The 18,736-nt window shown below is 40.6% G+C and overlaps 1 protein-coding gene across 1 annotated transcript in view; it reads right to left on the bottom strand.

Annotated features, from left to right (window-relative positions):
* Nucleotides 1–18,736, bottom strand: part of LOC126173816 (oxysterol-binding protein-related protein 1-like) — a 419,616-nt gene that overhangs the window by 60,584 nt on the left and 340,296 nt on the right. The window contains exons 17-18 of the mRNA XM_049920986.1: nucleotides 14,932–15,044; nucleotides 11,109–11,193 (exon numbers count right to left, since the gene is read on the bottom strand). Of these exons, the coding sequence (XP_049776943.1) occupies nucleotides 11,109–11,193; nucleotides 14,932–15,044 (198 nt within the window). The remainder of the gene's footprint in view (nucleotides 1–11,108; nucleotides 11,194–14,931; nucleotides 15,045–18,736) is intronic.

The raw sequence follows: 18,736 nt of genomic DNA, 5'->3' as shown, positions 1-18,736 counted from the left end.
CCCACTTCTCCCCTGCCAACTGTCTAACCTGCAGCACTTCGCTGTCTACCATCCCCACCATACTATCCCTCCTCCTCCCCGCCACAGCCTCCTCCTTAACCACACCCATTCACCACTCCCATCACACACTGGTGCTGCTGCTCTGAGTGTGGTTTCAGTTGCCTGAGACTGCAGTTGTGTGTGTGTGTGTGTGTGTGTGTGTGTGTGTGTGTTTGTGTGTCTACATTTATTGTTGATGAAGGCCTTAATGGCTGAAAGCTTTATTTGTGGCACTCGTTTTGTTGTGCCTATCTGTGACTCAGTGCTATTTGGTGAGTAGCAAATTTCCTATTAATAATATTGTTACATTCCATCCTGGATTTTTCACTGTTTGATTATTACTTGGGATGCAGAATTACATTGGTTGAGCCACCACTGTAAATTTGTCACTAGTACCCATCACGAATACTATGCTCATGACATGGTGCCTGATGTTGTTGTTTGTCAGGGCCTGGATAGAAAAGTCTGTGAAAAAGCACTTTAATGTGAGAATCCAATACTTACAGATGTGCTCAACATAGCACAGTCCTATGAGGTGTCAGGGTCACAGGCAATCAGATTGCTGCATGGGGAGAGGTATCAGAAGTTGCTCAGTCAGCCCTGTTCGGCACACTGCAAGTGTTCAGGGTGACAGGGAAGCTGTTGTAGCAGTAGAACCTTCAACTGAGCATCGCATGAGGCACCATTGGTTATGGCCACAGCAGCAACAGGCCATATGAAAAGAGCAGTGTGTGCTCCCCCATGTGTCTTGCACATACTGCTTGAACCAACGTGAACGAGCTGCATGCCCTAAGCATTGGGTGGTTTGAAACAAGAGTCAAAAGAAAGGCCACACTACATCGGTGTGGGTAACTCCTCTTCAAACACGACAGAGACAGTAGTACTGATGGACATACAGTGGTTGTATAGAAAGTAATGAGACTGATATTTTGCTGACGCAACTGTACTTCGCAGCGTGCACTCGCCTGGGGGCTGGGAGGATTGGTGCTGTAGGGTGTCTGGCCGAAAACACACAGCATGCCAGTCGCCTGCAGGCTCTATCTCGGCAGCATTGTGCGCTGAGTCGACACGTCACAAAGTCGTTGATCGTGGCACACAATGAAGAAACATTATGCCTTAATTTTTGTGTGAAACTAGGAAAATCAGGTATGGAAACGTTGGATATGTGTCGGCAAGCCAACAGTGATTATTGCCTGTCAAAACCTCAAGTTTTCAGGTGGATGAAGAGCTTTAAAGAGGATTGGGACAGTGTTGAGAACGAGGACCACTCTGAACACTCGTCAAACAGAAAAACTGATGTAAACATAAACCATGTTCACATTTTATTGAACACTGATCGTTAGATGAGTGTCAGAATGATAGCAGACGACCTCAGACTTGATAAAATGACAGTGCACATCATCACTAAAGAATTGTTGATGAGGAAGATCTGTGCCAAGGTGGACCTGAAGATTCTGTCAGACATTCAAAAGCAAACATGTGTGGACAACTGCCAACAATCTCCAGAGCCCTGAAACTGATCCAGAATTTTTAGATAACATTATCACTGGAGACAAAACCTAGGTGTTTCAGTATGACCTGGAGACAAGTGTATGAGTGCTGAATGGCATACCGTAGCATCACCACATCCAAAGAAGGCTCGCATGACCAAATCGTAGATTAAAGCCATGCTGATTGTGTTTTTCGATGTCAGAGGTGTGGTTCATCATGAGTTTGTGCCCCAAGGCTATACTGTTAATTGTGCTTTTTATTGCGAAGTGCTCATGAGACTGAAAGCAAGGGTCGATTGCGTGAGGCCAGCCATCGTCGATGATTGGAAGCTGCATCATGACAATGTGCCAACTCACATTTGCTTCATGATGGCCGGCTACCTGGTCAAGAAAGGGATTCCAATGATTCCCTAGCCCCCCTACAGTCCTGATGTAGCCACGCCAGACATTTTTTGTTCCCCAAACTAAAAACGCCCCTGAAAGGACAGCGTTATGGGACCCTAGAGGTCCAAACCACCATGATGAGGGCTTTGAAGGCCATTCCAGACTCAGCATTCACGGCAGCTTTTGAAGCATGGAAATCTCACATGCAGCAAGTTGTTGACTCTCAAGGGTCATACATTGAAGAGTATTATGTGGTTGTGGCAATATCTACAATAAATTTTGATTCACAAGCTAAGTCTCATTACTTTTTACACAAACGCTGTAAACTACCGTATTTACTCGAATCTATGCCGCACTTTTTTCCGGTTTTTGTAATACAAAAAACCGCCTGCGGCTTAGAATCAAGTGCAAAGCAAGCGGAAGTTTGAAAAATGTTGGTAGGTGCCGCCACAACTAACTTCTGCCATTGAATATATATAGCGCTACAGAGGCATGCTTTGTAGGCACAAAGATAAATACTGGTGCCAAAACCTCTGTGTCAGTAAATAAATTTAAAAAAAGTGTGGAAGACGAGTTTTTTTTCTCCGCCCCGAGTTTCGACCACTGCATTTTCATACATTATCCAACAAAGTAAATACAAATTCCGTATTGTTCATCTTCGAATGTAGCAGAATTTCAATGTAATACGAAAATCCGACTGGCAAGACTTTTTGGGATGTTTGTCAATATGGCCAACTCTATGTTCTGAATTTTTTCGTACCTGTGAGAAGAGATGGTTGCTAATGGGAACCTGATGAAATCTGAATCACATACACTATTTTCTTCACCATAACAATAATACAAATATAAACATTTTGTCAAGTATTCTTTCGAGTTTGCTGCTATCTCGTTTAAATCCTGTCTGCCTAATAAACTACAAAACTAGAGTGAGACAGCAGCAAACGCGGAAGAATATACGTATCGTGTCATGTTAATATTCGTATTATTCTTATGCCTAATAGTGATACAGTTAGAAATGAAGCACAGCAACTGACTAGATTTTTAAATCTAAGATGACTCTAATTTCTGTGCAGAATTTGATGTACTAAAGAAGCAGCCACAAAGATTTTCAAACAGAGAAAAATTTTCGCCTAACTGTCATTCAGAATATGGTCTCTCATACGCAGTCTATTATTTGGTTCTTGTTGATCATCATCAAAGAAAGCAGCAGTGTAAGTAACAACAAATAGCAGTCTCTTGCCATTGTTTCGCTAATGAGACAATTCCTCTCTCATTTTATTGTAAGCAGCGGTAGCACACACAAAAGCAAGCCATGCCGCGAGCGGCAACAGGCTGTAAACGCGCACTATCAGAATGTGACAAACAATGCATGACACCGTACAGTAATGCATTTTCAGCTTAGAGTGACGTAAACGCCTATAACAAAGAAAACGGCAGTTATCATATCAAAGCAAAATAAGCAATCGATTCAAACCAGACGAAGCACGTGAAAAAGGAAGGGTGCCTGTATAAATACGGACGGAGCGCCTGATGCATAGCAATGGCTACCTGGTAAAGCTTAACTGCTAAGCTTACGACTCGAGCCAAACTTCTGTAGCTATATTGTCATTCATTTGACCTAAATTGTGTCTCATATTACAATGGACCAACTTTGTTTCGATTTGGAGGTGCGGCCTAAAACTTTTCTCTCCCCTTGAATTTCGAGTCTCAAATTTCAGGCGCAGCTTAGATTCAGGATTCCCCCCTTTATTTTGAGTCTCATTTTTCAGGTGCGGCTTAGATTCGAGTAAATACGGTACATCTCTACAATGACTGTTTCCCTGAATACACTGTTTATTGACTTGCATGTGTTTAAGTAACTGCTAAAAATGCAAGTGAACACAGGAACTGCAATGCCTTTAGCAAACATGCAAACATATGTGGACTTGTCTCCCCTCTCCTCCCCTCACAAAGGCTTCACTGAAGTTGGTTAGCTACAATAAACAGCAGATTCCAATCCCAGATCAGTTCTCCACTCTTGTCTCTTACAGATCTGTTTTTTGCCTCTCATCTTCCTTGTTGTTGATCATTCCCATACTGCAGACCTGTTCAGGTTAGATGCATTTAACGCTTTCAGTTTCTCCATTGCCGATAAGGTAATTTAGTGTCAGCTGAAGTTCCGTATCAGCAACTGGAGTCCCTCTGCTTTAAGTTTTCATCTCTGTTTTCCCTGGCTAGTTTGTGCAACCAGTTTTCAGGCTCAAATTACCAGGCAAGAGCATGACAGGTGTCTGTTGGATTGTGCAACTCTGTCAAGGCTGAATGACTACTTCTGACGTCGCTCAATACCATTTGGCCTATTTCTTCCAGTGGATGGGCTATACCACTTGTCGTCATTAACAAGCCGATGGGTAAGCTTTGTCTCTGTGGTGACTTCAGTGTCATGATTAATGTATGGTCCATGATAGATTACATATCTTTGCCCCACCCTGACCAGTTGCTTGCAAAATTGTCAGGCGGCCACTACTTTTCCAAAACTAATTTGTTGGAAGGTTACCTCCAGCTTCCCTTGGATGAGGACATTACACATCTTCTTGTTGCCAAAACACCTTTTGGCCTATACCAGTATCAATGCTTGGCTTTTGGCGTCACTAGCACACATTCAATTTTTCAGAATTTTGTACAACAGCTGACAGCTTCGGTATACGGCTGCATCAATTACCTCAACAATACCATTGTTTCAGTTTCTTCCGCTGAAGACCAATGTAGCAATCTCCGATCTTTGTTTTCTGTTTTGGAGTCTGCAGGTCTCAGTTGCAATCTTGCGAAATCTGAATTTTTTCAGCCATCAATTGAGTACCTAGGTTTTGAGGTTTCTTGCACAGGGGTCAAGCCATTGCATCTCCGTGTTGACACAATTGTAGCTTTGCCAAGGCCGACCTCTGTTAAGGAACTGAAGGTGTTTCTGGGTAAAGTTGCATAACCATAAGTTTTTACTAGAGCTGTTGCTCAGCCAGTGCATGTGCTTTTGTGCAAAAATGTGCCTTTTTTTCTTCTCCCTAACTTGTGACCAACCATTTGCTTTGCTCATATCTAAGCTGCAATCTACTCCCTGGCTACTTTCCAGCCGGGTCAGCATCTCATGTTGGTTACAGATGCTCCTCAGCAAGTCTCAGCACAGTGTTAGCGCACAAACACACGGATGCCTCTGAACAACCCATTGCTTATACTTCCATGTCTTTAACTCCTACTCAGCAACAATATTCTCAGACTGAAACAGAGGCTTTAGTGATCGTGTCTGCCCTCAAAAAATTTCACTTCATCTTGTATGAGTCTGACAGCCAGACAGGGAAGTACATTGTTTGCAGTGGTGGGCTCTCTTCCTCTCCCATTATCATTATCAGATCCATTACCAGCTGACAGAGCAACATGCCAAAGCCAATCAAGCCAGATCCAGCATACAGTCAGGATGAGTTGCTTTGTTTCTATTTATATACTGATAACCAGAACATGTTCAATAGTTTACCCACCACTAGCACCACAATACCACAAGGCATCACCTTGGATGCTGTATTTAGTCAGCTCCTCTCTTTTGTGCTGCATGGTCGGCCAGTAAAACCCCAGGGGCCTCACACATGGGGATGCTCCATCCCCGTGAGAAGGGAAAGTGTATGAATCTGTTGGAAGACTTTGAAATCTTCCGCCATCAAGCATCATCTCATCCAACACTGTTTAACGAACAGATGAACATGAGACACTCCGTGCTTTGGGAACTGTTTAAAAATCATTGAGATTTGGGTACAATAAATCCAGACTAATGATAAATGCAGTGGTGGACACAAAATTAGTTCCAGTTCTGAGATTTTCCTTGTTTGAAAAGTAAATGTTGGAAATGTCACTGCTTGCTGCTGATATTTTGCTGATTCGAAACACAGCTAACAACGAGCTGGTTCTCAAACAAACAGCACAGGCCACTGGGCTAGGGATTAAAAGGCATAGTCTGTGCCTTGGATTCCTTACATAATTACTTCTCCCTCCAGCACTGCCCTTCTATGTGTAACAGGCTTCTTTTGTTAGCTACAGAGGACACTGCTCCCACGGTTGTGATTCCTCCTTCCTTACATCGTAATTTACTGTGCCATCTGCATGTCAGTCATTGGGGGCTTCTGGCATCAAAGCTTTGGACCACCAGCATGTGTATGAGCTGGGCATAGATGGGGACATTACATGACTTCCCACCGCTTGCACTCACAGTGTTCAGCAACAGGCAGCCCCGCAGTCGCACTGTCCGTGGGAGTGTCAACATGCTGATTTTGCTGGACCCTTGGTAAATTGGTAATGGCTCATTATAGTGGACACCTATTCCAAGTTTCCCTACATGGTGCATTATCTGTCCACGTCTGCAGCAGCCACTATTTTGGCCCAGTCTAAGATTTTTGTAGTTGAGGGATTTCTATATACTGTGGTTACCAATACAGACCCCTGTTTGTTTCTAAACAACTTGCATCTTTTTGTCATGCTAGTGTTGTTTGCCATCACACAGCTCCCCCATTTTTTCCTCACTCTAATGGTCAGGCTGAATGCATGGTTCAGACTTTTGAAACTGCGATGGAGAAGTGTGTATCTGGCAGGTTCCCTGAAGCTGCTGTAGACTGTTTTTTGAGGTTGTGCCATTTCACTCCAATGAGGAACATGGGCCCAGCAGAGCTGCAACCACAGACATTCCTTCACCTGTTGCATCCGACACCACACCTGCCGGTGTCACCAGCTCTGCAAAGGTTTCGGCTGTGTGCACCTGACTGGGCCCCCAGTTTGAGTTGCCAGCTGAACTGGGTTCCTGCTATCATTGAACATTGCTGGGGTGAGCACCAGTGCATTGTCCATGCTCCTGACTGGCAGGTGTGCCGTCACTTCGACCAGCTGTGTCCAAGCATGGCGGGGCCTGTTCCGGAAGGCCCACTACCTCCCCTGCCCCCGCCATCACCGATGCCTGTTCCTGAGTTGCAGATGGTCCACATCACACCACAGAGGGGTTGCTGCATGGCAGACTGCTGTCTATGGCTCCACTCCCTGACTGCTGTTGCTGGTGTAGCCTTCACTGCACCTGACGCTGATGCCACCTCCATTGCTAGTTCCTGTGAGGCCACTGTCTCTGATGCAAATGCTGGTACCTCTACAAGGCTATCACTATGGAGACACTATCCCTAATTCTGCCAAATGGCCTATCATGAGAGGGGCGAGGGGGCGCCAACACACACCCTCATCACTAATGCCCCTACTCACCAGTGCCTGCCCACCACATGCTGCAGCAGCTGCCATCTTAGGGCAATGAAACAACTTCAGTACCAACAATGGTGTTTTCCATTACTCAAATCTCAGTGCCTTGTACATCAGTCCCCCCCCCCCCCCCACCGCCCCCCTTCACAGCACAGGTGCTTTTTCAGTACCATTGCTTTTTTCTGTACCATGCATGTTCCTGTGCCTAGTGTTTTTTGTGTATGTATGTGGTTTTCTCATTCCTAGAAGGAGGAGCGCTGTATCTTCACTCATTATGTGCATGATTTCAGAGACCATGTGTCCACACAGTTCACAGGCCCACTTACAAACACCACCAGGTTTGGGCCACTGGCACACTCTGGCAAGCCGCCAAAGAAACAGTATTATTTAAGTGATCACAAATGAGTGCTCGGCTTCTTCTTTACACTGTATTACTGTTGTCCATTCAATGTGTTCAGTGCTAAGCACAACCTGTATCTGGCATTGTTGTTGTTGTGGTCTTCAGTCCTGAGACTGGTTTGATGCAGCTCTCCATGCTACTCTATCCTGTGCAAGCTTCTTCATCTCCCAGTATCTACTGCAACCTACATCCTTCTGAATCTGCTTAGTGTATTCATCTCTTGGTCTCCCTCTACGATTTTTACCCTCCACACTGCCCTCCAATGCTAAATTTGTGATCCCTTGATGCCTCAAAACATGTCCTACCAACCGATCCCTTCTTCTAGTCAAGTTGTGCCACAAACTTCTCTTCTCCCCAATCCTATTCAATACCTCCTCATTAGTTACGTGATCTACCCACCTTATCTTCAGCATTCTTCTGTAGCACCACATTTCGAAAGCTTCTATTCTCTTCTCGTCCAAACTAGTTATCGTCCATGTTTCACTTCCATACATGGCTACACTCCATACAAATACTATCAAAAATGACTTCCTGACACTTAAATCTATACTCGATGTTAACAAATTCCTCTTCTTGAGAAACGCTTTCCTTGCCATTGCCAGTCTACATTTTATATCCTCTCTACTTCGACCATCATCGGTTATTTTACTCCCTAAATAGCAAAACTCCTTTACTACTTTAAGTGTCTCATTTCCTAATCTAATTCCCTCAGCATCACCTGACTTAATTCGACTACATTCCATTATCCTCGTTTTGCTTTTGTTGATGTTCATCTTATATCCTCCTTTCAAGACACTGTCCATTCCATTCAACTGCTCTTCCAAGTCCTTTGCTGTCTCTGACAAAATTACAATGTCATCGGCGAACCTCAAAGTTTTTACTTCTTCTCCATGAATTTTAATACCTACTCCGAATTTTTCTTTTGTTTCCTTTACTGCTTGCTCAATATACAGATTGAAGAACATCGGGGAGAGGCTACAACCCTGTCTTACTCCTTTCCCAACCACTGCTTCCCTTTCATGCCCCTCGACTCTTATAACTGCCATCTGGTTTCTGTACAAACTGTAAATAGCCTTTCGTTCCCTGTATTTTACCCCTGCCACCTTCAGAATTTGAAAGAGAGTATTCCAGTTAACATTGTCAAAAGCTTTCTCTAAGTCTACAAATGCTAGAAACGTAGGTTTGCCTTTTCTTAATCTTTCTTCTAAGATAAGTCGTAAGGTCAGTATTGCCTCACGTGTTCCAACATTTCTACGGAATCCAAACTGATCTTCCCCATATCTGGCATGTTGCTCTATAAAGTACTACATTCCACACATCGTGTTTGTTCTTGCTATAACACATCCAGATGATAAAAGAAGGAAAAGCTTCACATAACTATCACTGGCATCACACCTACAATGTTATATGAGCACATGTTAGAATGCCTATTGCTGCTCACACTCAGTTGTCGGTAACTGACTCACTTGCAGTACTTGAATCTGTGAACTTATCTTTGGGGTCGACTCTAATTACATTTGGGATTTCTAATTGGACTGTATGTGACTTTTCCCCTTCCCCCATTTTCCCTATTAGTCTCCCTTTCATATTTTTTGGCTTGTTTGTGTGACCTTCTCTTATCTCTTACTTGTTGAGAGCCCTACTTAACACTTCAGCTTATCAAGTTTTCAAATATCTCTTCTACAGCTAACTACTGACTCTCCTTGCAAACTGTCATGTTGTGGTGACACCAATTTCTGGTTCTTGGTAACTTTAGAACTTAGTTCCTGAGTGGCTGTACAATGTCGATCTTTTTCTTCTTCTTCTTCTTCTTCTTCTTTGTCAGTGGAATAAAATTCTAGTTTTGAAAGTGAGCACAAATTAGATTTTTTGTTTGAGTCTGTGATGGCCTCCATCTGATAAACAGAGCCTTATGAAATTTAGTTTTCCAAAATTTATTTGATATAAACAAGGCTGGGATGCCGATACAGCTGAGCATCCATGAAAGAGAGAAAGAAAAAGGCAAAGACAGCAATACCTAGCAAATATGATGGTTTGTAACAATTGAACATCAGAAAAAATAAGAGAAAGGAGTCTATTACTTGGAATGCAAGCATTTTGTCATTACACAAAAGAACAGAATGAGTAGGTGGAGGTATGAGGAACGACATGTTAATTTCTGTGTAGGTAAGCCTTCCAATGTATTATGTCTAATCCTGATGTTTTTGAAATGTTGGAAGTATCTGCAAGCTCCTTACAGATGTTTATGATACCTACACACACACACACACACACACACACACACACACACACACACACACAGTGGGTGGAGGTAATCAATTTAAATACATAAGGTTCATCTGTGAGTATAAGTACAGTTACATCCATTTGCCTCTTTATATGTTTGAGGATAAAAGGTAAATTTTAGCTTGATGACTAATATAGTCATCAAACCTAGAATTTCAAGAAGAGAGACTATTGTCTATTTGACATTTCTTATTCTTTCATGTATGCGCATTGACAAAGGTAACATACAACAACAGGAATAAAATAACATGAAGCATCTATAAACATATAAAATGATCTTTTAAATATTGCTAACAGTCACATTTTTTTTTACTTACTTGAATTATTTAATAAAGCAACAAGTTTCATAATGCAACTCTTATCTTTAGGTTACAATGGTGATACAAAAAACATTTAAAAAAAGTAGATATAGATGTTGAGATTGTTCCTTACATTCTCGATATATTATGTGGCCATACTGCAAAGTGAAAGAAAGATAACCTTCTATGATTGACTGTTGGTTGCTGTTCACATAATTTTGTTTGAAACACTCACTCACTTTGTTCATATGAAATGGCTACTTTCTTGTGATGTGTTCAGTACATCCATTGTTATGGCTTTTTTGGATCTTGTCAACCACTGTTTATATACTTGCCAAGGTGACTTAAAATATGTCATCACGAGAGTTGAGATGTTTTAAGTATCCTCTGTAAGCTTATAAATAGTGTTTAACAACATCCCAGGAGCTAGAGCAACAGATATAATTGAACACACTACAAGAAGACAGCCACGTCATATGAACAAAATGAATGATTATTTTTTTAAGAAAGCTATGTGAGCAGCATACCAACAAATAATTACATTATATTCTCTTTATCTTTCTCTACAGGATGCCATGGCATGGTCTAAGACTGTAAAGAACAGTACATACTCTTGTTAAATGTTTTTGTATTGCTATTGTAGCCTAAAGATGAGATTTGAAATTTTAAACATGCTGATTTATTCAAAAAATTAAGTAATTCAACAAAAATTGTGACTGGTAGTGGTCTCCAGAAACCTTTTTCATATTTTTGAAATATGTGGTGGTCAATTAACAGTCAGTATGGCTTTAAATTCATAACCTTGTTGTTAAAATACTAAACAGATCCAAAATAAAAATGTATTATCATTTTCAGTTAATTCATATGCACAAAACAGAAAAAAATGAATTTTAACTTGAGTCAAAAAGTACACCACAATAAATCTCAGCAGGTAGTGAAGTGAAGCATACTTACTTTTTGTCCATAATAAAGCCCTCAACTCTGTGGAGATCTTTGGATAACCACCCTGCTGGCTTGAAAGTTAAAATTGCACGATGACCTATGAAAATGAAAATACTTAGAGAGTCTTCTTTGAAATAAGAAATACAGAAATATTTCAACAAATACCACATTTATGTTCCTAAAGAATTTTTTGTTCTACAAAGAGAACAGCACATCATAAACAACAACAGCAAAACAACAGATGAATAATGTCAGATAAATAGAAAATGAAACTTCCTGCCAGTTAAAACTGTGTGCCAGATTGGGACTCAAACATGAGATCTTTGCCTTCTATGGGCAAGTGTTCTGCCAACTGAGCTATACAAGCATGACTTGATCCACCCTCACACCTCTACTTCCACCAGCACCTCATCTCCTACCTTCCAAACTACACAGAAATTCTCCTGTATACCTTGTGGGAGCCCCCCAAGAACCATGGACCTTGCCATTGGTGGGGAGGCTTGCGTGCATCAGCGATACAGATAGCCGTACTGTAGGTGCAACCACAACAGAGGGGTACCTGTTGAGAGGCCACACAAATGTGTGGTTCCTGAAGAGGGGCAGCAGCCTTTTCAGTAGTTGCAGGGGCAACAGTCTGGTTGATTGACTGATCTGGCCTTGTAACACTAACCAAAACAGCCTTGCTGTGCTGGTACTGCGAACAGCTGAAAGCAAGGGGAAACTATAGCCGTAATTTTTCCCGAGGACATGCAGCTTTACTGTATGGTTAAATGATGATGGTGCCCTGTTGGGTAAAATATTCCGGAGGTAAAATAGTCCCCCATTTGGATCTCTGGGCGGGGACTACTCAGGAGGATGTCATTATCAGGAGAAAGAAAACTGGCGTTCTATGGATCGGAGCGAGGAATGTCAGATCCCTTAATCGAGCAGGTAGATTAGAAAATTTAAAAAGGAAAATGGATAGGTTAAATTTAGATATAGTAGGAATTAGTGAAGTTCGGTGGCAGGAGGAACAAGACTTTTGGTCAGGTGAATACAGGGTTATAAATACAAAATCAAATAGGGGTAATGCAGGAGTCAGTTTAATAATGAATAAAAAAAATAGGAGTGCGGGTAAGCTACTATAAACAGCATTGTGAACACCTTACTGTGGCCAAGATAGACATGAAACCCACGCCTACTACAGTAGTACAAGTTTATATGCCAACTAGCTCTGCAGATGACGAAGAAATTGAAGAAATGTATGATGAAATAAAAGAAATTATTCAGATAGTGAAGGGAGACGAAAATCTAATAGTCATGGGTGACTTGAATTCAGTAGTAGGAAAAGGGAGAGAAGGAAACGTAGTAGGTGAATATGGATTGGGGCTAAGAAATGAAAGAAGAAGCCGCCTGGTAGAATTTTGCACAGAGCATAACTTAACTTGGTTCAAGAATCATATAAGAAGGTTGTATACATGGAAGAAGCCTGGAGATACTGACAGGTTTCAGATAGATTATATAATGGTAATACAAAGATTTAGGAACCAGGTTTTAAATTATAAGACATTTCCAGGGGCAGATGTGGACTCTGACCACAATCTATTGGTTATGAACTGCAGATGAAAACTGAAGAAACTGCAAAAAGGTGGGAATTTAAGGAGATGGGACCTGGATAAACTGAAAGAACCAGAGGTTGTACAGAGTTTCAGGGACAGCATAAGGAAACAATTGACAGGGATGGGGGAAAGAAATACAGCAGAAGAAGAATGGGTAGCTTTGAGAGATGAAGTGGTGAAGGCAGCAGAGGATCAAGTAGGTAAAAAGACGAGGGCTGGTAGAAATCCTTGGGTGACAGAAGAAATACTGAATTTAATAGATGAAAGGAGAAAACATAAAAATGCAGTAAATGAAGCAGGCAAAAAGGAATACAAACATCTCAAAAATGAGATAGACAGGAAGTGAAAATGGCTAACCAGGCATGGCTAGAGGACAAATGTAAGGATGTAGAGGCTTACCTCACTAGGGGTAAGATAGATACTGCCTACAGGAAAATTAAAGAGACCTTTGGAGAAAAGAGAAACAGTTGTATGAATATCAAGGGCTCAGATGGAAACCCAGTTCTAAGCAAAGAAGGGAAAGCAGAAAGGTGGAAGGAGTATATAGAGGGACTATACAAGGGCGATGTTCTTGAGGACAATATTATGGAAATGGAAGAGGATGTAGATGAAGATGAAATCGGAGTTACGATACTGCGTGAAGAATTTGATAGAGCACTGAAAGACCTAAGTCGAAACAAGGCCCTGGGAGTAGACAACATTCCATTAGAACTACTGACAGCATTGGGAGAGCCATTCCTGACAAAACTCTACCATTTGGTGCGCAAAATATATGAGACAGGCGAAATACCCTCGGACTTCAAAAAGAATATAATAATTCCAATCCCAAAGAAAGCAGGTGTTGACAGATGTGAAAATTACTGAACTATCAGTTTAATAAGTCACGGCTGCAAAATACTAACGCAAATTCTGTACAGACGAATGGAAGAGCTGGTAGAAGCCGGCCTCGGGGAAGATCAGTTTGGATTCCGTAGAAATATTGGAACACGTGAGGCAATACTGACCTTACAACTTATCTTAGAAGCTAGATTAAGGAAAGGCAAACCTACGTTTGTAGCATTTGTAGACTTGGAGAAAGCTTTTGACAATGTTGACTGGAATAATCTCTTTCAAATTCTGAAGGTGGCAGGGGTAAAATACATGGAGCGAAAGGCTATTTACAATTTGTACAGAAACCACATGGCAGTTATAAGAGTTGAGGGACATGAAAGGGAAGCAGTGGTTGGGAAGGGAGTGAGACAGGGTTGTCGCCTCACACACACCTTCCCACATTCTTTTGTTGACCAGTACAGCAGCCATTTGAAATTCTAAACTTATACGAGGGTAATCCCAAAAGTAAGGTCTCCTATTTTTTCATAAATACATAGACCTGTTTATTTCTACAATGGTTTACATCAGTTTACAGCTTGAACATTTAGCTATTTTTCGACATATTCACCATTTCTGTTGATGCATTTTTGTAGATGCTGTGGCAGTTTTTGTATGCCCATGTCATACCGGCTCGCCGCCATGCTTTTCAGAAAGTTATGAACCTCTTCTTTCACCTCGTCGTCAGAGCAGGATTGCTGGGACCACAATTAACGCTGATAGGTACTGTGAGACTCTGCTAAAACTCAAACAGGCAACTCAGAACCAGAGAAGAGGAATGTTGAGCAAGGGCGTACAGTCTCCATGACAACACTCGCCCACACATCGCTTGGCAAACCTTTGCTCTCCTGCAACAATTTCAGTGGAACATAATCACCCATCCATCCTATAGTTATGACTTGGTGCCCAGTGACTATCACCTGTTCCCTAGGTTAAAAGAACATATGGCAGCAAAGCGATTCAGCTCCGACAACGAGGTGAAAGAAGAGGTTCATAAATTTCTGAACAGCATGGCGGTGAGCTGGTATGACATGGGCATACAAAAACTGCCACAGTGTCTACAAAAATGCATCGACAGAAATGGTGATTATGTCAAAGAATAGCTAAATGTTCAAGCAGTCTACGTACTTATAAAAAAAATAGGAGACCTTACTTTTGGGATTACCCTCATATTTTCTTGAAATAAAAAACGATTAAAAATTGGGAAATACCATGATTGAAAACTGGGAAGTAATTTCTTTAAAACATACCATTCCTGTCAGTAATCATCTACACATCTGAACAGAATTCTTTCCTTCTCCTCTCTCATATTACACTACAGTTCTCAAAATAGGAAGAAATTACAATTTTTAGCACATTATTATTCATACCAGTTGAATGATTTACAACTTCCATCGTTCCATACTGTTCCATCCAAAGTTTTCCAACAATAATGTTGTGGACACAGCAGTTCACATTGGTCCATGTATATGCCTCACCCCACCTAATAAGATGAAAGAAAAACATTTTATTGTAACTGTACTGCCACATCAAACATTCTTAATTGCTAATTTAGTAAAAGTGTGACTCTTTCTTATTTAATTTGGTATTTAACGAATGACTGAACACGCTAAAGTTGCGACAAGCTGCATTCATCAAATACTTTAGTCTTGACAGGCTAGCCTCACTAACACCAAGTGGCAGTGTTAGCAAACAGTGTAAACAGAATGGAATAGTGTGTGTTTCATAAGCAAAAATCGCAGGCGTATAAAGTAGACTTTATTCTTCTTTTACCAGTATTTAACTTGCAAATAATGGTGAAGTGGCCATGAATAAAAGATACTTTTCAGTGTCTAATGATTACTAAGTACGTCTTTCAATTGGAGTTTTATAGGAACCATTAAATCCTGACATTGTCAATGTTGTCTGTTAGGGCATATTGATGTGGTTTTCTTGTGGAGTACACAGACTATTTTTACACTAATTTTCTGCTCAGCTTTATTTTCAATCTATTTCACAGCTTTTTACAACTGAATTCTCAGGCACTTAGGCACAGTTGTTGAATTGTGCCTAAGTGACTGAGACTGAAGCAATAAGAAGCTACGAATTTGATTGCAAATAAAGTAAACAATAAACACAGGTGAGTGGAAAATTAGTATGGTAGTAACCTGTGAGCTCCAAAACAAAATCATTGTCTAGTGTAATGGAATCAAAAACATTGATGAAGTAGTATGTAATTGGGTTTCCAGTCAGGTAAGTATGTCTAAAATGTGTAGGTTTTCATGTGTGTCACTCCCATTATCTTTTGTAAAATGTCATTAATCATAATATTGTGTCTTTTGGATAGGTCATGCAGTTGAAATTTGATAGCTTTATATATTTTAATTATTTTTTTGTTTATTATTAATCTATAAACAAATGCCACTGTATGGATGCATGCACATGCCAGGGCAATGTAGTTACGCATACATAAATAGAATTTTGTATGTATGTGTGTGTGTGCGTGTGTGCGTGCGCGCAATTAACCCCGCCCCACCCCCCACCCCCCACCCCTCCCATACATGTGTCCTTCTTCAAAGTTAATTAGTAAATAACACACATACACCTGGATAACTACATTGTCCTGGTCAACTACAGTATACCGATGCTGCAATTCAACTGGAATGAAAGGAGAAAGGAGATGGAGAAAAGGAAAGAGGTTTGGAGGGAAGGCTGGCAGATGGCTGGGGAGGAGAGGCAACATGTGGATGAGATAGGGCAGGGGAAATTTTATGTGCCCCATAATGATGTGAAAAAGTGGGCTGAAAGTGGGAGGAAGAATAGGGGATGAGAGAGATGACAGAGAGGATGATCTGAGCCTAGAAAAAGTGAAATGGGGAATATGGGGACAGAGGTGGAAGTACATAGCTATGGGATAGAAGCTATTGGAGTTTGAGGCCAGATCTCAATCTCTATTAGACCCTTTTCCACACCTACCAACAAGTATATCCCTAGTTCTATGCTCCCCATTTTACCGATACCTGGCCTCAGTCTTTACTAGACTCTGTCCCACGACAGTCTCTAACACTGTCCTCATGTTCTCCACTTCAGTTAATTTACTCTCACATCATCCTCTCTGCCATCTCTTTCTTCCCCTATTCTGTATTCTATTCCCACACATCTCTTCCACATCATTATGGAACACATGCAACTCTTCCTGCCTGTGCTGGGATGAGCTCACTAGTACCACATTCCTAACTGATCTGTTTGCTGCCTCCTTTTCCTGGCTGTGAGCCACATAGTTCGAAACACCTCTCCATCTAATTTCTCTCCTCAGCCACACCATCCAATACAATCATTCACTCCAGTAAAGCTGCAGCACCAATAGAATGCAGTCAACTATGGCAATGAAGCCATTCTGGTATGCATAAGTGTAATCTGTACTATTTAACTCTAAAGGACATCATCTGAAAGCTTAGCAAAATTTTTAGTCTTGTTTATATGCCTACTGACCACAATATGCCTCAGCTATATGATGAGTTGCTAAGTTTACTCTTTCCGTTATTGAAATTTGACACAAGACTTTCCATTACTCTTTTTATAGCAAAAGTTATGCAAGATCAAAAAGAAAGAGAGCATTCATTCAAACAATACAAATGACAAACAAGACTGCTCTAGGTGATACAAGCTGTTTTTTCCCAGCGCATGTAATAATGTAGAAAACTATAAATGCACTGTGATTATTACAGACATACATCGCCCTCTTTGGTTATTTTGTTGTTGGTCAATCTAGATATTTATTTGCAACAGCAACAATTTTTATGACATGTACTCTTCAACCAATTATTTAAAAAACACATTTTATGCCATTTGTTAGCCTTGCATAGTTCTTCCATGTCTTTGGTATCTTTTGATAGTATGTTCCACAACTTTATTGCTTGATAAAACCTAGTGGTTTGGATCTCATCATTACTTTTTTTTCTGCATGTTTACAAGCAGTCACTATTCCTGGTTTGATAACTATGTATAGTGATGTTTGATTAATACTAGTACATACTTTTCCTTACAGACTGTACTTCATAAGATGTATTCACTTGGAGCTGTCAAAATTTTCCAGCTTTTAAAGAATATTCCGAAGGCCATTCTGATACTTTTGATTATTATGCTGGTGGCCCTTTTGCATTCTGAACATATTTTTCATTTTCTGAGCATTTGCATCCCAGAACATTATGCCATAACTAAAGATATGAATGAATGAGCTATTATACACTGTGGTTAACATTCAGAACTAATATCTACTTGTTTTCATTCTTTTCCATGTACTCTGATATTTTCGTCCTAATTTCATTGCTGATCAACATATAGACATAAAATAATGCTATCTAGTATTGCTACTCATTTCACTTCCTTTGTTGATAATGCTGTTATAAAAGCTTAGGATACTGCCAGCAATATTTATACTGCAATATGACGATAGTTCTCATTAGCTCCACAAGCATGCTTTAAATTTGAGTCTTGTTTCAAGAACTGCTTTCCTTCCTGATCTTCTGTCATCAGTGTAAAAAAAAAAAGAGAGAAGAGGGCCTGTTGGCTTCTGAACTTTCTCGTTAACCCTTCAAGCTGGGGTTTCATATGGCTTGCTGGTTAAGGAATACAGCCTTTCACTTAAATCATTCCAGTGGAGGAATCATTTATCCAAAATTAATGTAATTTTCAAGACCTTTTCAATAGACTTTTACTATATTCAAAAAATACATTAATACTTAAAAGTCAATGTGCAACATACTGAAACACTCTTTGAAACAGAATCCTACATCACTTTCTGTTCCCGTGAGTTTCCAAAAACTCAGTTACAAGAAACAGCCTGAAATTTATTAGTGCTTTTTCCTTTGCCTTCTCAATGGCTTCATAAACAACACACACACTGTACTGAAATATTGATTTAGCCTTCTACTGTTTCACGTATCACCATACAACTTTATATTTCCTTTCAAACACGAAAGGTTGTAGTTTTTGATCTATTCCAACTCACTCATTTCAGCGGAAAGATCTTAACACTCCTTCCTCATAGATTTCCATATATTTACCTCACACCACCAACAGAATTTTACATGTGAGACTTGAGCTGGTAAGAGTGTGGTTTGGTTATTGCCTGTGTAGATTCTCACAGTCCACAAAATGTATTTAGGTTCCCAATTCAAGGGATTAATGCTTGAC

Source organism: Schistocerca cancellata, chromosome 1 (genome assembly GCF_023864275.1).
Source record: "Schistocerca cancellata isolate TAMUIC-IGC-003103 chromosome 1, iqSchCanc2.1, whole genome shotgun sequence".
Lineage (NCBI taxonomy): Eukaryota > Metazoa > Arthropoda > Insecta > Orthoptera > Acrididae > Schistocerca > Schistocerca cancellata.
The sequence above is the reverse complement of the archived record's forward strand: the minus strand, read 5'-3'. Positions and strand labels throughout refer to the sequence as shown.